Below are 27,204 nucleotides of genomic sequence, written 5' to 3'. Positions count from 1 at the left end.
AAGATTTCAGAATTTCTAAGGCTACATTCACACGAGCATATCAGATTCACGCGCGCGAAAAACGCGCGTGAATCTGGTTCGTTATGCTTGAGTGTTCTTTGCGAGGGCATGCATTATTCACGCACTCGCAAAGCACATCTTTTTTTTTCAATTAAATTGATGCGTAAATCACGCACAGCACACGGATGTGCATCCGTGTGCTGTGCGTGATTTTCACACACCCATTGACTGGGCGATAGGTGCGTGAAAAAACGCACCAATATAGGACATGCAGTGAGTTTTACGCAACGGACACAGGCTGCGTGAAAACTCCTGCATGTGTGAACGCCCCATTGAAAACAATGGGTCCATGTGCTGCGCGTGATTTTCCTGCGCAGCACACGGAGATCATTCACGTTTGTCTAAATGAGCCCTAAGATCATTAGAAATAGTCTAAAAAGATCTGCATTAAATTATTTTCAGGAACACAGCCTAAAGGGGGTCATCCTACCTAATAATTTTATGGCATATCACTAGGATATGCCATAATATTATGATTGGTAGGGGTCCAACCTCTGGGCATCTTGTGATTCAAAGCCCCTTCTTCTTATTCCCTTCACAGCAGCGCTCCCAGCTATTAACTGTGCAGTGAATTGCAACACAACTGCATTCAAGTGAATGGGGCTGTTTTGTAGTACCCTCAACAGCAGGTGACCGGGAGCTTCGATGTTTTGGGAAAATCTGTGAAGGAGCAGCATTATTTAACTAGTGCTACAACATCTAGTCTCTGAGGATCATGGGGGTCCTGGCAGTCAGACCCCCGCGATCTTAAGGTGATGGCATATCCTAGCGACATACCATCACTTACTTTAGTGGAAAAACCCCGTTACTTTCTATTTCAGTAAGAAAGCACAAAATACAGCACATGTTTAATTGGACCGTATATCAAAGCCACCAAATAATGTAAAAGGTAAGAAAGATGATATGAATTATGCACTCAACTATTCCACCTAATGATCCCTGCTGACACGAGGAGGAGGGAGAACGTCCTGGAGCGCAGAATATGATTTACAGTACCTTGTAGTCATTATCTTCTGTACTGGACTTACAGTCTGTGTGAAGTGAGGAGTTCTAAGTGACCGACTAGTTGGTGATCAGTTTGCTTTTTTTGTCACCAGAGCACGAGACAGCTATTGGTTAGCTAGTTAAAAGATTGTGCTTTTAAAAAAAAATGCAATAAGCATACAAAATATCCTGTTTTATCAGAATGGCTTGGGTGGAATGAACAAGCACCAGGAGGGTCCCATTCAGCTCTTGTTATGGGTCCTAATTAATTTTTTAATTATTTGATAATTTCTTGGATCCTGTGTAATTATAGAGCCCGAATATGGAGCATGCTGTTTTTTTGTTTTTCTTTTATCCTAACAAATGCAGTTTTGTATTAATGATCGTTCGTCCCAAAGCAGTTTGCATCGGCTCGTATAAAAGGGCCCTTTAAACAATCGACTTGTTATATCGCCTATAGGTGCTTGTTTGGGGCAGATATTTGCCTGTGTAAATGATGCTTTACCATAAAGAACCCTTTTCCATATAGATGTCTGACTGAACTATGTTCCACAAAGTAGAAATATGATGCACAAAAATGGTTAAATGACAAATTCCGCCCTTCTTCCTTCATTATAGCAAATCTTTATTTTCTATAGGTGATAAAAAGTACCTCATGGGACCAAAGTTTTCAACTTTAGATGCTACTGTTTTTGGACATTTGGCTCAGGCAATGTGGACCTTACCAGGAACAAGACCAGAGAGACTAATAAAAGGTATACAGTATACATTGGAGAATAACCCAACTGTAATGTTTTATTTTATGAATAAGAAGTAATGTAGTGTATTTCTACTGCAGTGTAAATACATATTATATCTTATCTCATTTCAAGTAAATAGAGCCATTAAGTACATTATAGAAGGTTTTGAGGATTATTGAATTCTTGAAGCAGAAAATGCTTCTAAGTCTGAAATTTGGAGGGTTTTATAGGAAATGATAAAGGAGACTTGTGTCTATCTGTATTTTGTCCCTTTACTCCATTCCTAGTCCGTTACCTCTGTTTCCTATACAGCCCGCTTGCTTTGTATTATTTACAATGCACACACACTCCAGGCCTTCACACACTAAAGGACCAACATACAACCCTAGCAGACACTTAAATATATAAAAATACTTTACTCATAATATAGAAGTGATAAAGCAATATACATTACATCAAGACACAAAACATTACATAGAGAACACAACCAAACACAGCCACCTCTTTTTCCTACCTACCCTCGGTACTAAGCACATGTGGGCTGTAATGTGTATGTATATATAATACATAGCTCAACATTGAAATTGCAACACCAAGAAGAAAACGTTTTGGAATTGTGGAAATCACAGGATCAATTGACATGTTAATAATAAAAAAATATGAAACAAAATATTCCAAACATCTTGATTTATTCAGTATGAGCGCCACGCGCAGAAATATATGCACTTACACGGCTTGGCATGCTGTCAATGAGGTTATTAATGGTTGTCTGAGGAATCTTATCCCACAATGACTGCACTTGGGCACGCAAATCATCAAGATTGACTGCTGGCAGTTCCCTTTGCATTTGCTGACCAGTGACGTCCCAGATATGGGAGACAAGTCCAGAAACGCTGCAGGCCATTGGAGCACGTTTAGGCCACAAAGGTTGCTCACAGTAGCACAAACAACATGCAGCCTGGCATTGTCCTGTTGAAAAATTGTTTCTGGAACACTTTGAAGAGATGGCCATACCACTGGTTCCGCGACCAAATCAATGTAAGGCTGAGCTGTTAGTGTACCTGAAATGAAAACTAGAGGGGTCCAGCTACTGTACATTATGCCACCCCACACCATCATTCCGGGAGTAGGACTTGTGTGACGTTCCTGTGTGAATACCTCTTTACGACATTACCCACATGGTCTCCAGACCAATCTCTGGCTATCATTGCGTCCAAGACAAAAGTGGGACTCATCGCTGAAGAGGATAAACCTCCATTCCAGCCTCCATTGCCATCTTGCTGTGCATCATGATAGCCTTTGAGAGAGGTGGCGTGTGGTCAATGGAACACCTGTAGCTGGACGTCTGGCTCATAGCCTAATGTCATCCAAACGCCTTCTGATTGTTTGTGTCGACACTGGTTGCCGCCCTAGGCTTGGGATGTGACGTCCAATTTCACTTGCAGTACCGAATGGATCACTACGTGCCATTCTTCCATCCTCAGCACATCTCTTCTTTCCACTAAGGAGGAGGTTTCTTTTCTTAGGGTTGGGGATCTTTTACACTCTTTTGATCCCTTTGACCGTTATCCTTATGTATACACAATCCCTCTCTACTTATTATATTGAACTACATGGGGTTGCGCATGGAGCGTGATCTGAATTTCGGGGTCTCCGCTCCGGCTGTCATCTGTGACTCTCTGCACCTGGGCTGTCTCCCTAGTAATGCGTTCTGGAAGTGGCGCATGCGCGGTTGAGTTCTGACGGCCTGGGACGGTGTTCTCACGATCGTTCGGGCCGCGCAGATGCGCTGTAAACCAGGCACTTCATTGGTCCTAACAATACCACCTGACTCATTGTATTTAACTGTGTTATGAACATCCCTGTACTATCCCTAGATAAAGCTAACCACGCGAAACGTGCGTCGGGGCATCTCCTGGGAATACAGGCTACCCCATTACTATGGGTAATACACTTGGTCTTTAATTACCTTTGGGACGCTATCTTTTTGATTGGGGGTAGAAGTTTTTCCTTTTACATGACAGTCCACATCACTAGTCCATGTTATGTTCAATACTTAGGATTTATACCTTCACTCACTCTTCTTCTCCTCTTGTGGCGCCATTAAGAACCTATTTGTACTACTATGTACTGATATATTCATTTATCACTGCACTTCTCTGGTAAATGCATCTTTTGGCAAACACTTTATTTGTGACTCATTGTCTCAGAGGAGGTACTCTATACCCACTATGTTTGTTATTCCACATCATAGTCCTCTTTTTTGTCATGATTATATAATCCTTTACATGTGAGATATTATTGTTACTTGATGTGGATGATTCTATATGTAGCCCATATACAGTTATACTGATTTGAATTCTCTGTATACAGTTTTAAAATCTGTTGTCATTTAATAAAATTAAGATTTTTCTACTTTTTCAATACCAGCAATAGTATATGACGACTTATTTTTGTGAATATATATGATATTGCGGAGTTTCTATTAGTTACTTGGGAGGCGGTAATCCGAATTAGGTATCACCTAGCCCGTTATTTAATTGTCCTGTGAGATGTTTTGTTCATGACGTTCCTGTTCATTGTTGTTCTCCCAACCTCTGAGACACGCAACGTTCAAGAGTGCTGACAATCTCGGCCTAGGCGTGTAGCGATCTACCGGAGTGATAAACCAAGGTCTCTTATTTCAAGGATTCTGTCCCTCTCAGTTTGCGAGAAGTGGCGATAACTGGCATGTCAACGAACAGGAGGCATCACAATGATCCCACACCACTTGATCCGATTTTTGCGGTTTCATGTGGCTGAAAATTTTTCAATCTGGCTTTTATGCCCCTCCCACGTCACAGATTGGAGCGAGGTGCTTGAAAATTTGATAATTTGCAGATTTTAGTGACAACTGCTACTTCCTTGATTTCCATAACCTTGCGGCTTGCCCTTCTTGGTGTTGCAATTTCAATGTTGAGGAGTGTATATATCCAGATCTCAACCCTATATGTTCACCTAGAACTGCACTTACAACCAAAACCACATCCAGCCCCTGACCATTAGTACATGTACTTATAGATACTCAGGCATAAATAGCATATCTATAATCTACTCATCTATAATCCACAGAATAGATTCCTATAATATCTATATGTACACATATAAAGTCTACTGTAATGTTATTATACTTATATTTATATACATACGTAGAAAGCACACATGTAATATAACTTAGTATGTTCCTGTAAGTGCTGTTTATTCAGGTGTGGCAGGAAAAGAATGAGCCCCATAGCTTCACATGGCCTAAATATGCCTATCTCTGAACTTTTTCTGCCCACTCCATGGACTGCGCCCTAAGACCACCCAAATACCTATCAATGTGCATCTGTACAGTGTGGGTAAATCTATTCCCAGTATGCCCAGCTGCCTCCACATCCAGTTTACAATGGCTCGTTCCTGTACAGAGGACCATTGAAATGCTAAGGCCCTATTCACACTGAGTGTTTTTGCAGGCAGAAAAAATCTGCCTCAGAATTCCTTCAGGAATTTTGAGGCAGATTTTGAACCACCTGCACTTATTTTTCCAAATTTTTCTTTTTTGCAGCGTTTTTTGCGCGCAGCCATTGAAGCTAATGCAGTGCACAAAACACTAAGAAACGAGAGCTACCGTTTTTCTTCTGCCTCCCATTGATTTAAATCTGAGATCAGATGTGGAAACAGCAGCAAGAAAGGAAATGCCGCTTTTTTTCCCCACAAGCGACCAAAAGCGGGAAAAAAACGCATCTGCCTCCCAATGGAGGGGCGATTTCGGCCAATTTTTGATGCTTATTCCGATACGGTTTTCGTGTCAAAATCAGCTCCAAAAAACTTAGTGTGAACTGAACCTCATAAGGCGGGAGTTAACAATCTATAACCAAATGGCCTCTGGGCATACCTACACCTCAATGGGTGAACATCACTGAATAATATCAGTATATACTATATCCATTTGCCAGGTATATTTTATATGGCCATAGGAAAAAGTGTGACAACGTATCTCTGAAAATTTCGAGCTCATAATTGGCCATCTAGCTCATATCTATATATCTATCACATATCTATCACTCTATTTTTCTTTATACATATTTCAAACAGAACATGAAATCAAGAAGTTATTTATTTTATGTGATGTTCACTGCCATCTAGTGTCCAATTGTGAAAGTACAATTCATTTAAATTTGTGAAATGAAAAAACGTCCAGTTATACTCTATATGGCAAAAAGTATGTCGCCAACCCTCATTATTGAATACCAGGGTTTCAGCCACACCTATTGCAATCAGGAAAATAAAATCAAGCACACAGCCATGCAAACCCCATAGTCAAACATTGCTAGTAGTACTACCTACTTACCGAAATGCATAGTGAATACTGTCAATTTGGCATACCTCCCGACTTTCAAGTACTGCAAAGAGGGACAACCGCTGTGGCAAATTGTTTCCCTTTTAAGCCACACATCTAATCCTGCCCAATGCCCGCCCATACACACTCGCTTCAGCCCACACTGACTCCCATAGTGCCACCCACACAGTATAATGCCTCTATAGCTGTCCCCATAGATGCCCCATACAGTATAATGCCCCCATAGATGCACTTATATAGTATAATGCCCACACAGATGCCCCCATACAGTATAATTCCCATGTAGATGCCTCCATAAAGTATAGTGCCCCAAAGCTTCCCCCATGCAGCATAATGCCCCCATAGCTGATCCATATTGTATAATGCCACCAAAGCTTCGCCCATACGGCATAATGCCCCCATAGCTGCCCTTTTGTTGCGCATAATGCCCCATATCTGCCCCCATACAGTATAATGCCTCTCTAGCTGCCACCATACAGTATAATGCCCCTTAGCTGCAGTATAATGCCCCATAGCATCCCCCATACAGTTTAATGCCCCCTTAGCTGCCCCTAGTGCCAGTGTCCACATTGCACCACTGTGCCCATGTAGATAGCGCCACAGTGTCCCCTGTAGTTAGTGCCATAATGTCCATGTATGTAGTGCCACACCCCTCTTAAAGATAGTGCCACCCCCCGTAGATAGTCCATTTATGGACAGTGACGTCAGGGATTCCCTCTAGGAGCAGAATCCCCGGCCATAGAATCCTCAACACTCTAGCAGGTGATTCCGCTCCAGGAGGGGCCACTGATGTCACTGTCCATATATGAACAGGGACGTCAAGGGCTTCCCAAAGCTCAGTGCTTAAAGTAGCACTGTGCCTGGAGAGTCCACTGTACTAATGCTGAAGCAGGGACCTGACGGTTCCTTGCTTCTGCATTGGGTTCAACTGTATCTGCGTTCTTAGGATGCAGATACAGTTGGCACCGGGAGTACGGGACATACCACCGGCCGACTGGGACAGCGGAACACCGCCCGAAATCCGGGACTGTCCCGCTGAATCCATCACGGTTGGGAGATGAATTTGGTGATGGTTCAACCAATGGTGGAAGATTCAACCAATTCTCCAGCACAAGAATGGAGTCAGACAAACAAATCCTAAAAGTCAGACATGCAAGAAATAAACATTTGATAAATTTTTTAGCTCATTAGTGCCATGAAATTGGGAAGAATGTCCTAAAACTGCACACTCGCACCAACATATACCAGTCCCACATCACCCGAAGGACTGAGCATCAATAAGATTCAATTTAAGATTAGAACTACTCCAGATAACATGTAGAAGATCAACGTCCAATTGCAGGCAGCACGGACATCCCGAGTTCTCTCGAATTCCAATTCTGCATATAGGCAGGCGTATAATATAGTATATGTATCATATTAAACTAGATTTACATTCCATGAAGCTAACCCTAACATTTTTCAAAATCAAATTCCAAAGTAAATCATTTATTTCTCAAATTGGAGGATGATTTTAGAGATTTGTGCCTTTTTTGACAATGATATTATCTCTTACAGGGGAACTCATCAATCTTGCCATGTACTGTGAAAGAATAAGAAGGAAATTCTGGCCAGAGTGGCACGATGACAATGATAACACATTTTATGAGACTGACGATAGTGGTGAAGACAGCAAGACACAAACCCCCCTGCAGGACTTCAGTTTTTATTCAAGGACAGGGACTTTTGATGATGAGGGGACAGAAAACAGCATTTCTCAAACGCCAGATACTGATTTTACAGGACATTCGCTCTTTGACTCAGACTTGGAAATGGATGAAATTACAGATCATGAGCAATGCAAGTGAAGCACACATCCTCACTTTCTGAGAGTTACTCGGTAGAATCTTGTCATAACATTATAGTAACTGTACAGGTTTTGCACACATATTGATTTATAAAAGCCTTATATCTGTCAGAACAATGCAATTGGATGATACAGTCGGCTTTATTAAACGTCCACAGGTTACTAAGATGTATAATATTGGAATATTACATTATTATGTGTTTTACTCGTCACAAAATGAAAATTATTTTCAATCTGCCTTCAAAACTTGATTATAACTATTCCAATTGTCCTGCTACCAATGGTCCAGGCATTCAAATAAATAAACTTTTGTAGCTGAAGTGTCTATAGCACCGTAGCCAAAAATGTTAAGTGATACAAAGTCCATGAATGTGAGTGCTGTCAGTATGGTGAACCATTGTAAGTGTGTAGCTTGCACTTTTGTTGCTATTACTAGGAAGACAAGTTATACTTACCGTAGGTACCTTGAATCCAAATGCTGGTTTTATGCACATCTATATCAATAGTCGTTATTAATTACTTGTCATTTTTTTTGTTTGTTTTTTTACTTAAAGAGACTTCTACTCCTAAAGTCTACCTGCTTCAGAGTAGAGTTATGAAAGGCCAAATTCACTCAGTGCTGATCTTTGCTGGCTTTGGCACCACACCGGTCTACTTGGCACATAGTAATTTGCATACCTACATTCTCTTCTATGCACCCCCGTCCCCTATAAAATAAATAGTGCTCTTAGGTGTGGAAACAGAAGGATAGGTGTATTGCGCAACACTTCTCAGAAAAGTCTAGATTCACGCTGCATTAAAATTTCTTCTTACAAGTACAATTCACTCTTCCAATTTTCTCAAGACAAGACCAATAGAAGAAACAATGAATGCTGAGAGACAATAGAATAATGAAAAAATACAAAAATACTTTATTGACATGAAATACACTGTATGATGATAAAAGAATCCATAAACCAACAGTAAAAACACGGATACTCGACTGAATATATATTGAACTGCATAGAAAACAGTGTATGAAATATACCCCCAGACGAAGGCATTAGCGCCGAAACGCGCGTTGGGGAGGATCCCGGCTGTACTTACCGTGTTTATTCATAATGGGTATGTGTGACTTTCTACCCCTCTGATGCAAATCCACTGTGTTTCACTTCCATCTTGTACTTGCTTGTTTCACTTGAATGTATAGTGATGTATGGAATGCTGAGGTCAGTGGACCATGACTATTTTTATCAGCATTGTAATTTGGCTTATGTTGTGATCTCTGCTTATAGGTTTATGCAGTTTACATTACCTTGCATATAAACTTTTATATATTTTGCTCACCTGTTTAAGCAGTCTACAGTACCTCATTACTATATACATATATTTGTAAGCATCCAGTGGAATCTTTTCCATCTAGGGAGTTCATATATTTCATACACTGTTTTCTATGCAGTTCAATATATATTCAGTCGAGTATCCGTGTTTTTACTGTTGGTTTATGGATTCTTTTATCATCATACAGTGTATTTCATGTCAATAAAGTATTTTTGTATTTTTTCATTATTCTATTGTCTCTCAGCATTCATTGTTTCTTCTATTGGTCTTGTCTATTCAATTAGTATGCTGTTTGGGTTTAACACCCTGGAATCAACCCTTAGAGTCATATATATATCTCACTTGCGATATGCTCTTTATTGGGGTATGTAGATTCATGTTGCTTTTTCGGATCGGTCAATTTTCTCAAGAGTCCAAGGATTTCAGGATTTCTTAGGCCTCGTGCACACAATTGCATTGGTTTTTGCAGTCCGCAAAACCACGGGTCCGTTACGGTCCACAAAAAACAGGACTCACGAATCCACAACAATTCACTAGTATTGTAAAATAACTTGTCCTGAGTTTTTGCGGTCCAGATTTGCAGCCCCCACACAAATTAGTGTAAACCAGGGTCGTGTGCATGGGTCCATAGAAGTGAATGGGTCCGCAATTTATCTGTAAAAATGTGGATAAATTGCGTCCGCAAAAGCATGGTTGTCTGCATGAGGCCTTAGATATATATGATATGACACATTTGTACGTTGATGCATGTACAAAATGGGTCCCATGTAAAATGAAGGTGCAAGACCTATATGCCACCACATCATAAACAAATGTTTTATGGAGAGTATAAGACTGCAGACCACATAAAGGAACGTCTTCAGAAAGAAATGTCTGTATATTTCATTGAGACATTCTTGCTCCATTAAGGCCTCATGCACACGTCAGTATTCTGGTCAGTATTTCGCTTCCGTATTTGGAAGCCAACACCAGTGGTGGGAACATAAACAGAAAAAAACCTGTAATGGAAAGATCTGCACCTCTTCCGTGTTTTGGACCCACTCCTGGTTTTGGCTTCCAAATACTGAAGCGAAATACTGACCAGAATACTGACGTGTGCATGAGGCCTAAATCTTGATTTTCTTGATTTTCTTCTTTGCTGTGATCATCTTTGGTGAACTTTGTCATTGCTTGATAAGGAAAGCCATATTTCCATTCAGCTATAACATATATCTCTTCATCAACACAAATAATACCATTTTGTTCCACACAAAAGTCCTATGAACGCATCATACGAGAAAAACAGATTTCCTGTTGCTCCTTGCCATTTGCCATTGCATAACTGTGGTTGTTTGTTTTCCTAGAAGAGACACACAATATTGAGGTTCAGCAATGGTGGACTGTGGTGTAGTTTACTACTGAATAGGCAGGTTATTGTCACATATGCGTATCATGTACTGAGAAGGAAGCCTTATAGAGTATTTGGGAGTTTACTTTATATACAGCTCTTTATGCAATGGAAATGAGATTGAAACTGTTTTAATTTACAGATGTTTATTATGCCTGTATCACTTTGTTGGCGTAAAGAAAATGGATAGTCCGATATGAATAAATTATTTATTATTGTTATTCTTGTTATTCAATTATCATTTTGCCACTTAAAAGGGATCCACCTAAAGGTTCTTTTTCATAATACAAATGCAGAAAAACAGTAATAAAAGGTGCAAAAAGCAGTAAACCATAAAAGAAAATAAGGCTTAATATCATAGGAGAAACTTCTTGACTATGCCATGCTTGAACTTTACAGTCATATTGAAGGGGAGGTGGGATGGCTCCCAGATTTCTTATGATCTTCCCAGATACACTTTATGGCCAAAAGTATGTGGGCACCCCTCCTAATTATTATGTTCAGGGGTTTCAGCCACAACCATTTCAAACAGGTACAAAAAATCAAGTACACAATCATGCAATCTCCATAGGCAAACATTGGTAGTAGTATGGGTCATACTGAAGAGCTCTGTGATTTTAAACGTGGCACTGTCTTTGGATGCCACCTTTGCCACAAGTCAGATCTGCTAAATCTGCTCGGACAACTGTAAGTGCTGTTATTGTGAAGTGGAAACATCTAGGATTAATAGCAGCTCAGGCACAAAGTCGTACACCACACAATCTTACAGAGTTGCTGAGTGCTGAAGTGCATGAGAAAAATTGCCTATCCTCTGTGCATCACTCACTACAGAGTTCCTTCCATACTGCCTCAGAAAACGACATCAGCACAGGAACAGTGCGTCGGAAACTTCAATAAATGGGGTTTGAGCTATGCCTAAGCCTAAGATCCCTAGGCGCAATGCAAGTTTAGGCTGGAGTGGTGTAATGCACGACACCAACAGAGTGGTGAATCAAGTTTCATTATCTGGCAGTCTGATGGATGAATCTAGGTTTGGTGGAACACTACCTACTAAAATGCATAGTGCCCACTGTAAAAATTTGTGGATGAGGAATAATAGTCTGGGGCTGTTTTTTGGGGCTTGTGCTAGACCCTTTATTTCCAGTGAAGGGTAATGTTAATGCTACAGCATACAAAGACATTTTAGACAATTGTATGCTTCCAAGTTTGTGGCAACAGTTTAGGGAAGGCCATTACCTTTTCCAGCATGATATTGCCCCAAAATCTTTAGGGGGGTCTTTCTCTCTTCTTTCCGACCCTGTTCCTCAGTGCTCACTCTCTCCCTCTTCCACTGTCCCTGAGTCTCAAGGGTTTCAGTCTACAAGGAATAGTCTTCAAGTCACTTTCCACCTTTTGTAACAGTGCAATGTTCCCCCTTATCACCTCCCTGACTCTCAAGGGTTAAGTACTTCATGGGCACTGTCTCTGATGATTCTTCTACCAGTCACGCCCAACAAGCACTTCCACAAGAAGGTCTCCAGACCCTGTCTCAGGTCTTCTACATTTCAAGCCAACACATGATCAAGGAAGCCTTCTTACTGACCTCAAGGGTTACGAACCGCTGTTTCTTCCAATGACTACTCCAGTAGTCCAGACTTTTACAGGACTGCAATCACTTGGCCATGTCTCAGGCCTCCAGGGCAACAGTTCTCACTATAGAATATTCACAGGCCCACCAATCCAGGGACCCCTCCAGTTCCCTCACTAGGTCCTACTACAGCCTCCCCTTGGATTAAGCTCAGAACTGCTAACCTCCCCACTGGTCCCTACTCTCACGCTGACTATTTCCACAACCCCAGCAGACTCCCCAGAACTACCACTCCAGCTGACAATACTCTGTCACCATTTGTAAAGGATCTGCCAGACACAGCTTCTGTGTCGACGCCCGTGGTTAATCAGTCTGCATCTGTTCCCAGGTCTGATAGAGTAACATCGATCTGCTACCACTCAGGCTGGTAGGCTGAGGAGTGGGAGAACCTATCACAGCCTGGCCAGACGGTTCTAGCTCCCGCACTCGGTCTATTTATACCTTCATTTGCTGCTTGTCCTTTGCCTGTGATTCTCTCTTGTTTCCTGGCTCTGCTGTTCCTGCTATTACTATTGACCTCTGCTTCATATGACCCTGGCTTACTGACTACGCTCCTGCTCTGCGCTTGGTACCTCGTACACTCCTGGTTTTACTCGGCTCGTTCACCACTCTTGTTGCTCAGGGTGTTGCCGTGGGGAACTGCCCCATTTCCCTTAGCTTCTGTGTACCCTTGTCTGTTTGTCTGTCGTGCACACATTGAGTGTAGGGACCATCGCCCAGTTGTACACCGTCGCCTAGGATGGGCCGTGCAAGTAAGCAGGGACTGAGTGGCGGGTAGATTAGGGCTCACCTGTCTGTCTCCCTACCCCGACATTACACCATTATTGCTTCAGCGATGGCCTGTACATAACTTTGACTAGCCACCCTTGTCCACGACCTGCCCTTGTCAGCACCAGATTCTGAAAGTCTTCCAATAGTTCACCATCGTTTCTGGAAAACCGCGGACCCCCGATGAAAAAGCCGATGGAACCCGTTGACTTTAATAGGTTCCATCGGCTGTGCTGTCCGTGGTGAATCGGTATCGTCGCTCCCATTTTTTCCTTTGTTCTGCTCCTCTGACCCAATGCAGGTGTGAACATAGCCTTAGGTCTTCCCTCTGGGTGTCTGGGTGACTGAGTGAGCTCCTGGACCTGTGCACATAAGTGAATGAAGCATTTTGAAGCTGAAACTGAAGCTTCTTTTAATTTGTAGCTTCTTTTGAGGCGTTTTTCTTAGGGTATGTTCACACGACCTATTCTCAGCGTAAATGCCCTGAAAAACGGCTAAAAATACGGGGGCTGAATGCCTCCAAGCATCTGCCCATTGATTTCAAGGGGAAAAACGGTGTTCCGTTCCCATGGGGAATTTTTTAAGCGGACGTTTTTAAAAATGGCCGCGTAAAAAAAAAACACCTTGTAAAAAGAAGTGCATGTCACTTCTTGAGCCATTTTTGGAGCCGTTTTTCATTGACCCCATAGAAAAACAGCTCCAAAAATGGCCGTAAAAAAGCCACAAAAAATGCTAGTTGCTTAAAAAACAGCTGAAAATCAGGGGCTGTTTTCACTTGAATTTACATCCATTTTTGTTAAGCGTGTGAACATAGCCTCAGTGTTCAATGGAAAATAAGCTCCAAAAACACCTCAAGAAGTAACATGCTATTTCTTTTTACGAGGCTTCTTCTTACGAGGCGTTTTTTTAATTCAGCAACGTAAAAATAAGCCTCATGTGAACAGCACAGTGTATTTCCCATTGAAATCAATGGGAAACTGTAGCAAGGCTTATTTCAAGCGTATTTTGATGCGTAAAACGAGGCTTTTGTGCTCCAAAATCAGCCTGAAAATGAGCCGTGTGAACATACTCTAATTACGCGCCAAAATAACGCGCCAAAATCATGCACAAAACATGTAAAAAAGTGAATAAAAATGTGTCAAATACGCCTGTATTTTAAAAAGTGCTTGATTGTAAAGCACTACAAAATATTTTGGCATTATATGGCAAACAAATTTGACAAAATCCCAGTCCAAGAAGGATTATGGACAAGCATATTTCTTTATCCCCCAAACAATTATTTAACATTTTTAATTCTCTATTCTGTCCCCCTGTGCCTGCTCCCACATCTCTCAAATCAGCTGAGGAGTTTGCAACATATTTAGATACAAGATTGACGCTATTACCTTTAGGCCTTATTCACATGAGCGTGTCCGTTTTGTACGCATAAAAAATGCAGCATTTTCTTGCATTGCACTTCCATGTGACATCCGTGTACGGTGCACGTCTGCGATTTTTATGCGCGTATGTCATCCGTATGTCACGCGTTTTTTACGTCAGCAATAAAAACTGAAGGAGGTGTTTTTCTTTTTCTCATCATGTCTATAGCAACTGATGCGTGAATCTCGGACAGCACATGGATGTGCGTCCGTGTGCTGTCCGTGATGTGCAAAAACCGCACAAGTATAGGACATGCAGTGAGTTTCACGCAGCGGACACACGGTGCGTGAAAAACACTGAATGTCTGAATGGCCCCATTGAATTGCATAGGTCCGTGCGACGTACGTTGTTTTAACGTGCGTAACACGGACGTTAAATACGCTTGTGTGAATAAAGCCTTACTGATATCCTTAAGAAGCCATCCCTTGACTGTCCTCTCTTTAACCCCTCGATGACACAGCCTAGCTTGGGCTTTAATGCTCAGGGCCCATTTTTCAAATCTGACATGTCAATTTATGTGATAATAACCCTGAAATGGTTATACTTATCCAAGCAATTCTGAGAACTTTTTCTCATGACACATTGTACTTTATGTTAGTGGTAAAATTTGGTTGATATATTCAGTGTTGATTTGTGAAAAATAGCAAAATTTAGAGAAACTTTGAAAAAATAGATGTCTACTATATGTTGGCATCATTTTTTTGAACATTCTTTAATTTTTCTAGGACGTTACAAGGCTTAGAACATAAGCAGCAATTTTTCATATTTTGAAGTAAATTTCAAAAGCGTTTTTTTTTAGGTACCAATTCAGTTTTAAGGTGGCTTTGAGGGGCCTATATATTACAAACCCCCATAAAACACCCCATTTTAAAAACTAGACCCCTCAAAGTATTCAAAACAGCATTTAGAAAGTTTCTTAACCCTTTACGCGTTTCACAGGAATTTAAAGCAATGTAGAGGTGAAATTTACAAATTTCATTTTTTATGCAGAAAATTCTTTTTATTCCATTTGTTTCTGAAAAACAGAAGGTTTTTACCAGAGAAATACAACTCAATATTTATTGCCCAGATTCTGCAGTTTTTAGAAATATCCCACATGTGGCCCTAGTGTAATAATGGACTGAAACTGTAATGACGGGGTAGGAAGACGGACAAGTGAGCCCTAATCTACCCACAACCCAGTTCCTGCCTACTTGCACGGCCCGTCCTAGGCGACAGCGTATCACTGGGCGACAGTGCCTACACTCAATATGAGCACGACAGACACCACAAGACAGGGTACACAGAAGAGAGGGAAGTGGGGCAGCTGCCCACGGCAACACCGTGGGCAACAGGAATAGAGAACGAGGCGAGTCAAACCAGGAGAGTACGTGGTAACAAAAGCAGAGCAGAAGAATAGTAGTCAATCAAGCCAGGGTCAATATGGAGCAGGTCAATAGAAAAGTAGCAGGAACAGCAGAGCCAGAAACCAGAGAGAATCACAGGCAAAGGACAAGCAGCAAATGAAGGTATACATAGACCAAGGGCGGGAGCTAGAACCGTCTGGCCAGGCTGTGATAGGTTCTCCCACTCCTCAGCCTACCAGCCTGAGAGGTAGCAGATCGAGTCACTCTAACAGACCTAGGCACAGATGCAGGCTGATTAACCACGGGCGTCGACACAGAAGCTGTGTCAGGCAAATCCTTTACAGTACCCCCCCTTTTATGAGGGGCTACTGGACCCTTCCTAGGTGGACCTGGCTTGTTGGGGAACCGAAGATGGAACTTCCTGAGCAATAACCCGGCGTGAACATCCCGGGCGGGTACCCAAGTCCTCTCCGCAGGCCCGTATCCTCTTCAACAGACCAGGTACTGGAGGGAGTCTTGGACCATCCTACTGTCCATAATCTTGGCCACCTCGAATTCTACCCCTTCAGGAGTGAGAACAGGGACTGGAGGTTTCCTCGAGGTAGCCAAGGACGGGGAGCATCTTTTCGGGAGGGAGGCATGGAACACGTTGTGTATCTGAAAGGACGGGGGTAACTCCAGCCGGAAGGAGACAGGGTTAAGGACCTCAATGATCTTGTACGGCCCTATATACCGGGGAGCACATTTTTTGGACGGGACTTTAAGGCGCAAATTTTTTGAGGACAGCCACACCATATCCCCGACCACAAACAAGGGGTTAGTAGAGTCTTTTAGATGCTCTGGGACGCCTCAAGGTTCTTCTGAACCTGGGCCCAGACTGTGCACAGTTCCCGATGAACGACATCTACCTCTGGATTGTTGGAACCACCAGGTGAAACGGAGGAGAACCGTGGATTAAAACCAAAATTACAGAAGAAGGGGGAGACCTCCGACGAGTTACTGACTCAGTTATTAAGGGAAAATTCGGCGAGGGGTATGTAGGAGACCCAATAATTTTGACAGTCAGAGATGAAACACCTTAAATATTGTTCAAGAGACTGATTAGTCCTCTCTGTTTGGCCATTAGTTTCAGGATGGAAGGCCGAGGAGAAGGACAGATCAATCTCCAACTTCTTACAGAAGGCTCTCCAAAACAATGAAACAAATTGTACCCCTCTGTCAGAAACAATATTGACAGGAACCCCATGGAGACGCAGGATGTGTTTGACAAACAAGGTAGCTAACGTCTTGGCATTGGGTAGTTTCTTGAGGGGTACAAAGTGGGACATCTTACTGAAGCGGTCTACTACAACCCACACCACTGACTTGCCTTGGGATGGAGGCAGATCGGTGATAAAATCCATGGAGACATGGGTCCAAGGTCTCTGGGGAATGGGCAAAGAACATAGTAAGCCTGCTGGTCGGGACCTGGGAGTCTTGGATCCTAGCACAAGTTTCACAATCGGCGACGTAGGCCTTAACGTCTTTAAACAACCCAGGCCACCAATAGGTTCTAGAAATGAGGTGCTTGGTACCCAGGATGCCTGGATGGCCAGATAGTGCAGAATCATGATTTTCCCTGAGTACCCTTAGCCGGAATTGCAGGGGAACAAACAGCTTGTTCTCAGGAAGGTTCCGGGAGCTGAACCTTGATCAGCCGCAATTTCGGAGGCTAAGTCAGAATCAACAGAGGATATGATTATACCTGGGGGCAAAACACAAGCAGGATCCTCCTCAGGAGGAGGGCTGGCCATGAAGCTACGTGACAGTGCATCAGCTTTAATGTTCTTAGATCCAGCCCTATAGGTGACCACAAAGTTGAATCTAGTAAAAAACAACGCCCATCGAGCTTGTCTCGGGTTTAGCCTCCGGGCAGATTCTAGGAAAACCAGATTCTTGTGGTCGTTAAGGACCGTTACCTGGTGCCTAGACCCCTCCAGGAAGTGGCGCCACTCTTAAAATGCCCATTTAATGGCTAAGAGTTCGCGGTTGCCAACGTCATAGTTACTCTCAGTGGGGGAGAACTTCCTGGAGAAGTAGGCACAGGGATGGAGATGGGTGAGAGACCCTGGGACAAGACAGCACCCACTCCCACCTCGGAGGAGTCAACCTCCATGATGAATGGTTCCTTTTGGTTAGGCTGAATCAGCACTGGAGCAGAGACAAAGCAACTCTTAAGGACCTCAAAAGCCTGAACCACCTCTGGAGGCCAGTGGAGGAGATCAGCACCTTTGCGAGTAAGGTCCGTAAGAGGCTTAGCGATGACCGAGAAGTTAGCAATAAATCTCCTGTAATAATTAGCGAACCCCAGGAAGCACTGTAAAGCCTTCAGGGAGGCAGGTTGGACCCATTCCGCCACAGCCTGAACCTTGGTAGGGTCCATGCGGAATTTGTTAGGAGTGAGGATTTGACCCAAAAATTGTATCTCCTGCACCCCAAACACACATTTTTCAGTTTTAGCAAGAGTTTGTTTTCCCTAAGGGCCTGGAGCACCTTCCTGACATGCTCAATGTGGGAGGACCAGTCCTTGGAAAACACAAGTATATCATCAAGGTACACTACAAGAAATACCCCCAGGTAGTCTCTTAAAATCTCATTTATAAAATTCTGGAAGACCGCGGGAGCATTACACAACCCAAAGGGCATGACGAGGTATGCGAAATGACCTTTGGGCGTGTTAAACGCAGTCTTCCACTCATCCCCTTCTCTGATTCGGATAAGGTTATAAGCCCCCCGAAGATCAAACTTAGAGAACCATTGGGCCCCCTGAACCTGATTCAAGAGATCAGGAATCAGAGGAAGGGGATATTGGTTCCTTACAGTGACCTTATTCAAGTTTCGGTAATCGATGCACGGCCTAAGACCACCATCCTTCTTCCCTACGAAGAAGAAGCCAGCACCAAACGGAGAAGTGTTCGGGTACTAATCAGTCTCAACCGGCAGGGATAATACGCTGAGTTCGTACGAAAGGAATCACACCACACAGAGTCTGGTACAAAGCTCCTTACCCAGCATCAGGAGAGGCGTCACTGCTTTATTACACACATTTGTTCTATATCTCCTTTCTCCTGGGGGTGGGTACATGTTATCACACTTTTATAAAAGCACGTATCACTGTAAGCCTCTTGTTACTTGTGTCATCCTTGGATAGGTTCACCCTTATCTGGTCCTTTAGATATGTCTTCATAGTTCATAGTTCGTTCATACCAGGAAGTGACTTGTTATTTTATTAGTGCGTAGTCCCTGTTCAGGGGCCATCTTGCCACGTATACTTATCTAATCCTACTATTGCTTCATCACAATTATGTACACAACTCTATAGTCTATATTTTATTAAAGAAAGAAAATTATTATAAACATTAACTTCTGTCCACTCCATCCTTCACAGTCCCCCCTTTTATCATTATTTTCTTCATTTCTTAACCTAAGTGTGTCCGTGCTCTGGGAAAGGGGAGTAAAAGGATTTTTTCACCAGTTTGAGACGAGCCTCCCCTATTAGGAGACCCCCCTTTGTAGCTGGACTTAAAGAGTCGGTGCACACCCTACACTATCTATTCATCTTCAGAACAATAGTCTCGATAAAGGGTGGTTGTTTTCATGGATGGAGTTGGTAAAAGTCCTTCAATTTTTTTGTTTACTTTAGTGGCGGAATATTTCATCCATTCCAACCATAGATTTGTATACCCAAATCCAGTTTCCATAGCCATAGTGTCTTCGAATCCTGGGTTCGCGATTGCAACTATTTGTGAGATGGTTCGGATCCTAGGGGCAACAGGGTTTGGCTGTTCAAGAATCAATTTTTCCCATTCTGTGGAATTTACCATATCCATAATTCTAAATGGACCCTCAGGTCCCACATAGCCGAGATTCCCTGTATAAGATGACAGCCAATACTGTCCATTTTACAAAAGTTGATACATTCTGTAATGTTCTATATTCGGTTAGCATACTTTCATTAAAAACATTTAGAAACAGTTCATCTATAGCTAACCCTTTTTGCTGTAAGTCAAAGGTAGTAGGTAACCATGACGCACCTATCCTTAATGCAGTAGATGTGTCGTCTCCCACTGAGTTTCATTTGTTCATAACTGTTTCTAACTGTATACCATTCAATACTCCTAATCCCGTTCCTACCCCTCCTAATAGCGGGTCATACCATTCTCTTTTTTGTCTATGACAGCTGGGGGATTCAGGGAAGGAAATATTGAAGTGTACATTCTTTTTCTGCTGTTGGGTTACAGCGCTCTTACAAATGTGTGGGATTCTTTCCAGACTTTGTACTGTTATATGTGGCTTAAAACTATCTCTTAAAATTATTATCAAGAATACAAAATATCTTCTATTTCTTATTTGGCTATTATTCATACATAATATTATCCCATCAGTTTCTTTTATTACAATCGTAGAGTTGAGCCTCTCCTTGTTGCATCTTTCATAAGTCTTATTTATCATTTTGTTTCTATTTTTACTGGTTGTATATTTCTGTAGATACTGTAAATCTGATTCATAACAACAAAGCAACAGCCCCGGCGTCTCTTCTTGTATGCTAATGTTGGCTGTTTTGTCTATGTGAAGGTACACAGTCGCTCCATGTGGTCCTTTTTTCCAAGTCCCTTCGGTTGTAGTCACATTTGTAGTATAACACGGGGCATTGGCCTTACAGGTGTAGTTACCCTGCTTTCTATCACTGTGGCATTCGCCCACCCTGTCCTGAACTGTTCCAGTGATTCTGTACTGATTACGTGTACAGGAGTAGCAGTTCTGCCTTTTTGTATAAGAGCACACGCAACAACCGCCGCAACAACCGCAAAGATCTTCATTCTTCTGGCTGAAGAACCTTTTTACAATGACTGGCGTGAATCCAGCTTGCCTTTCCTTCGAGCTTCACTGAGGTGCTTGTAACGAGCAAAACTTGAAAAGGACCATCAAACCGTGGCTCAAGGCTCTTCCTCACGTGTCTTTTGACAATGACCCAATCTCCTGGTTCTAGCTTATACGTCCCTTCAACTGAATCAGGACCTGGAATGGAAGCAAAGACTTGTGCATGCACATTGGTGAATTGTTTGTTCAGCGTTGATACATAATCTGTTAGTCTACCATACTGCATTTGGAGCACCTGTGGAAAATAACATCCTAATCTGGGAGCCGACCCAAATAAGATCTCATATGGGCTGAGACCTGTTCTTTTTGTGGGCGTGTATCTTACTGAGAACAAGGCTAATGGTAGACACTCGGTCCATGGTTTCCCGGTTTCTACCATTGCTTTTTGGATTTTCAATTTGAGAGTCCCATTTAGTCTCTCAACCTTCCCACTGCTTTGTGGATGGTATGGTGTATGTAGGGCTTGACTTATGCCTAGAGCTGACAACACATGGTTCATGATTTCACCCGTAAAATGAGTTCCTCTGTCGCTCTCGATCATCTCTGGAACTCCATATCTGCACACCACCTCGTTGATCAGTTTTCTTTGCTGTGGCTACGGCTGTAGCTTTGGTTACTGGAAAAGCTTCTGGCCATCCTGAAAAGAGATCAATACAAACAAGCACATACTCATAGGTACCGACTTTGGGTAGTTGAATATAGTCTATCTGCAGTCTCTGGAACGGATATATAGGTCTGGGTGTGTGCTTCTGTGGTACTTTTACAGTTCTTCCAATATTATGTGTTGCACAGATCATGCATCCTTGTGTAAAACTGCTGGCCATCACACTAAACCCTGGGGCATACCACACCTTGTTTACCAAGTCCATCATTGCCGTTTTTGATTGGTGAGTCGCTCCATGTGTTATTTGGGCCATCATTGGGAACATTGTCTTTGGCAGGCACAGTTTATTCTGGCATTGCCAGAGGCCATCTTTTCGTAGTGTTGCTCCTTGGGCCGTCCACTTGTCTTTTTCTTCTTTTGTTGCTTGTCCTTGAAGTTTTTGCCGTAGTTCCGGGCTTACAGCTGGTCTTGTTTCCTCTGGATCTTTTATCTGACATACGGCTGCTAACACGGGTAGCTTCTGTGCTGCTTGCTTTTGCGGCTTGGTCTGCCAAAGCATTTCCTTTTGTCTCTGGTGAACTCACCTTGGTGTGAGCTTTTAATGTTTACTACTGCTACTTCGAGAGTCAGTGTATATATTTGCTGTCTTTCCTTCTGCATGTTGGCATGCTGCTGCCAGGGCCTTAAGCTCCGCTTCTTGTGCTGAGCGGGACGCTGGTAAGGAGGCTGCTTCTAGGACTACATCTTCGGTGGTTACTGCATATCCTGTAAGAAAAGATCCTTCTACAAAATACCTTGAACCATCCACAAAGAGTATTTAGGTCTGGGTTTTGGAGTGGGGTATCTTTTACATGTGCGAACCCCACTGTTTCCTGGGCCATAAGGGCCATACAATCATGTTCATCAGTTTCAGACAAAAATTGTGACCATACTTTACCTACGTCTTCTCCCCCTTGCTCCAAAGGCAGTAAGGTAGCTGGGTTCAATGTAGTACAGTGGTGTAAAGTAACCTGCTCAGGGAGAAGAAGCGCACAGATTAATCTCAAATGTCTTGCAGTGGACAAATGCTTCGGTTGTACTTGAGTAAGAATAGCAGTAATATCATGTGGTGCAAAAACTTGGACTGGAAATGCCAGAAACAAATCTGAGGCCTTGTTTAACATTGAATTTACAGCAATGATAGCTCTCACACATGATGGGGAACCTCGGGCCACAGGGTCTAGTCTAGCTGAATAATATGCTACCGGGCGCTGCAGTGGTCCATGACTTTGTGTGAGAACTGCAGTGGCATGTCCATTTTGTTCAGTACAGTACAAAGTATATGCTTGCGTAGAGGTACTCCATGGATTGGTGTCACAAGCCGCTACCAAACACAACTCCTCCTCATTCAGCTGATAATCCAGAATACTTTGAGAATCTCACTTTTATCAGGTTCTGCAAATACTTGATTAATACAAAAACAAATAAAAATAAAACATCCCTAAAAACTTTACATCAAATTAACAATGTCCAGACAAGTTTTGTTTTGCCTTCTCCCTCATCTAAATCCATAAAGACTCGTGTGAGTGATGTCACATCCTCCTGTGTAACTTTGCTGGAGGGGGATGGTCTCTTACACATAAACCAAAATTGTACCTGATCAGTTCCTTCACCCTTCCCCCCTTTGTGGACTCTGCGAGAGTGATGTAGCAGAGTTCAAAACTACATCTCAACATAACACTAATTTAACCCTCTGTAATGTACAACACCCTGAAACAAAAATAACTTTTTCCTGACAAACATTTGATCTTTACAATGACATAATTTCTATGTGAAATCAAAAATAGAACAATTGTAGTTAGTTATTCAATAAAACAGAAAATATTATCTCTGATCTCATTAATTACTGCAAACCAATAAACAGTATATAAAAATAGGGAACGGTGGGGGCACATACATTTTCAAACCCCCGTGTCTCACCGTATCTGTAGTTTAATACGTCTGAATTAACATCAAAACACATGAAATCTGATCACATCATAACACATAAATATCGGAACTTTTATAACCAACAGCGCATGCGCAAAAGAGAAGAAATGTATTTAGGTTTGTAGACATTACTGATATATATATATATATATATCTCAGCAGTGCATATTGAGATCCCTTTGTCTCATCAGCCCTGCAGACTGCACCCAGTCAGCCCCCCCTCCTCCTCCTCCCAAACACAGCACACTTTTGGGGGGAGGGAGGGAGGTCACACACTCATTTCTCACAACTTCTCACAATCTTAACACTTTCAATGCCGGCAAAACAACATACGTATCTGCAATCATTTATCACACCATTGTACAGGAATTATCTACGTTAATGTTTAACAGTACAATCTGACGGCCACCATCTCTATATTATGATTACGTGTTGTTTCATCAGTGAACTAGACTGGAACTTCTGTAAATAGAAAAAACACTACAAATGACAAAATTAACAAGGTGATTATTTCATACTGATTTGGTTGGGCCGGGCGTGGCCACATCCTCCGGAGGGGGCTTATAAAATCCACCTTCTTGTGTGAGTACCGGATATAACGGAACAACAGGTTTAGGTGTACCAAGATGGCCTCCTGGGGCGGGGAGTGGTGCCGAAGGCGTGGCATATATGGGAGGATCGGGGCGTGGAAAGTGACATGATACACAATATTCAACTTGGGGCGGGTTCTGTTGACCACAACTGGGACACTCCCACGCAGTTAGAATTCCACCGTCGCCATTATAGGGCGGTGGCTGGACACGTTCTTTGTAATACACATATTTGATGATTTTACCCTTTCTGTCTCGTATTTCTTGCTCAGTAAACTTGTCTTTAGTTATGGCTATGGCTGTTCTTTGCCAAGCTAATGCTTCATCTAACTTTCCTTCGTCACTTAATCTTCTCTTGTTTTTCCTAAGAGCTGCAGCCCATTCTTCCATCTATAAATATGCCACATATGTGCATAACTTTCTTACTATTTTCTACATTCTTCTTGCCTTCTCTTTTTTCTACTATCTCTTTTGCGGTTAATGAACCACATTCCTTTGCCTGTCTCTTTTTTTTTTTTTTTTTTTTTAAACACATTAAACATACTGTTCTATATTTAACACCGTCCTGAGAATGAAACCTTATTCTCGATGTTTCTGAACACAAAACACAATTATAACTGACTGTCTGTCTCTGTCGTCTTAATGGTATCAAACTATACCCTGCGACCAATTAAATTATTACACTTATACCTGTCGTCTTAATGGTATCAAACTATACCCTGCGACTAATTGAATTATTATACCTGTCGTCTTAATGGTATCAAACTATACCCTGCGACCAATTGAATTATTACACTTATACTTATCACCTATGCCGGCGAGACGCGACTATCTATACTATGATCCTTGGAGCCACACAGCGGGTTAACTCTCTGTCGCTGAGAGTGTGGCCGGGATCGACTCCAAATACCTCGGTATCTTATCACCTGCTCACTCTCCCACACGGATAAGAGCCAATATTCATAAACATGAACTTAACCTTACCGTGTTTTATTTGAAGCTGATCAGACTTCCTGGGAGCGTGGCTGGCGATTCGATGTTGAGGCGTCTGGGGGTCGTCGATCACGGACACGGCTTATCCCTCGAGTGTGGCCCCACGTTGGGCGCCAAATGTTCGGGTACTAATCAGTCTCAACCGGCAGGGATAATACGCTGAGTTCGTACGAAAGGAATCACACCACACAGAGTCTGGTACAAAGCTCCTTACCCAGCATCAGGAGAGGCGTCACTGCTTTATTACACACATTTGTTCTATATCTCCTTTCTCCTGGGGGTGGGTACATGTTATCACACTTTTATAAAAGCACGTATCACTGTAAGCCTCTTGTTACTTGTGTCATCCTTGGATAGGTTCACCCTTATCTGGTCCTTTAGATATGTCTTCATAGTTCATAGTTCGTTCATACCAGGAAGTGACTTGTTATTTTATTAGTGCGTAGTCCCTGTTCAGGGGCCATCTTGCCACGTATACTTATCTAATCCTACTATTGCTTCATCACAATTATGTACACAACTCTATAGTCTATATTTTATTAAAGAAAGAAAATTATTATAAACATTAACTTCTGTCCACTCCATCCTTCACAGAAGTAGAGGGGCGAATGCAACCCTTGGCCAGGCTTTCCTGGATATATTCTCTCATGACTTCACGTTCGGGACAAGAGAGATTAAATATTCTACCTTTTAGGAGCTTAGCTCCTGGTACCAAATCGGTTGCGCAATCGTACTCTATATGAGGAGGTAACTCTTCGGAGGCTTTTTTAGAAAAAACATCAGCAAAGTCCTGAATAAACTCAGGTAGAGTGTTCACGTCCTCAGCAAGAGAAACCAAATTAATAGAAAACAGGACGTCATGCATTCATTACCCCATTTAGTAAGATCCCCAGTATTCCAGTTAAACGTGGGATTATGCATCTGCAACCAAGGAAGGCCTAAAACCAAATCGGACGATAATCCCTGCATCACCAACACAGAACACTGCTCCAAATAAATGGAGCCAACAATGAGTTCAAAAACAGGGGTATGCTGCATAAAATAACCATTAGCAAGTGGAGTGGAGTCAATACCCACTACCGGGACAGGTTTAGGCAAATCAATCAATGGCATAGCTAGAGACATAGCAAATTCCACAGACATAATATTAGCAGAAGACCCTGAATCCACGAAGGCACTGCCGGTGGCAGACCTACCATCAAAAGAGACCTGAAAGGGAAGCAAGATCTTATTAGGTTTCATATTTACGGGAAATACCTGTGCGCCCAAGCGACCTCCCCGATGGTCACTTAGGCGCCAAAGTTTTCCGGCTGCTTATTCTTGCGCCTAGAACAGTCGTTCACTTGATGCTTGTCATCCCCACAGTAGAAACAGAGACTATTCTTCCTGCGGAACTCCTACGTTGTTGGGGAGACACGGAGGCCCCGAGTTGCATTGGTTCATCCGAGTTTTCCATGGAAGAACGAAGCAGCGGAACCTCAGGAGCCATCATAGAGGAGCCAGAGGAGAAGGCACAAAAAAGTTCAAGTCGTCGTTCCCTGAGACGTCGATCAAGACGTACCGCTAAAGCCATAACCTGATCTAGAGAGTCAGAAGAGGGATAGCTAACTTACAGGTCTTTCAGGGCGTTCGACAGACCCAATCTAAACTGGCACCTCAAGGCAGGGTCATTCCACCGAGAAGCTACACACCACTTCCTAAAGTAAGAACAGTACTCCTCAACGGGTCTCTTACCCTGACGTAAAGGTCACCAGCTGACTCTCGGCAAAGGCAGTCTTGTCAGTCTCGTCAGTCTCGTCATAGATGAGCCTGAAAGCAGAAAAAAAGGTCAACAGAAGAACGTTCAGGGGCGTCAGGAGCCAAGGAGAAGGCCCATTCCTGGGGGCAGTCCTGGAGCCGGGACATAATTATACCCACTCGCTGGCTCTCAGAACCTGAGGAGTGGGGCCTTAAACGGAAATAGAGCCTACAACTCTCCCGAAAGGAGAAAAAAGTCTTCCGGTCCCCTGAGAACCGGTCATGCAACTTGAGGTGGGGTTCAAGAGGTGAGGTGGAGGGCACTACCATGGTCGCATCACGCTGGTTGCACCTCTGAGCCAGGTCTTGGACCTGTAGGGAGAGACCCTGCATTTGCTGAGCCAGGGCCTCAAGGGGGTCCATAGTTGTGTCAGGGACCAGGGTAGATAAGGTATGGGGCCTGTGATTATGTAATGTCGGGGTAGGGAGACGGACAGGTGAGCCCTAATTTACC

At 42.8% G+C, this 27,204-nt stretch overlaps 1 protein-coding gene across 1 annotated transcript in view; it reads left to right on the top strand.

Annotated features, from left to right (window-relative positions):
* FAXC (failed axon connections homolog, metaxin like GST domain containing) overlaps positions 1-8,908 on the top strand; it is a 60,205-nt gene extending 51,297 nt beyond the window's left edge. The window contains exons 5-6 of the mRNA XM_075862189.1: positions 1,683-1,799; positions 7,723-8,908. Of these exons, the coding sequence (XP_075718304.1) occupies positions 1,683-1,799; positions 7,723-8,012 (407 nt within the window). The 3' untranslated portion in view covers positions 8,013-8,908. The remainder of the gene's footprint in view (positions 1-1,682; positions 1,800-7,722) is intronic.
* The last annotated feature ends 18,296 nt before the right edge of the window (positions 8,909-27,204 follow it).

The sequence above is a fragment of the Rhinoderma darwinii genome, chromosome 4, assembly GCF_050947455.1.
Source record: "Rhinoderma darwinii isolate aRhiDar2 chromosome 4, aRhiDar2.hap1, whole genome shotgun sequence".
NCBI classification, from domain to species: Eukaryota; Metazoa; Chordata; class Amphibia; order Anura; family Rhinodermatidae; genus Rhinoderma; species Rhinoderma darwinii.
Note: the sequence above shows the minus strand (reverse complement) of the source record. Positions and strands in the feature narration are given on the sequence as shown.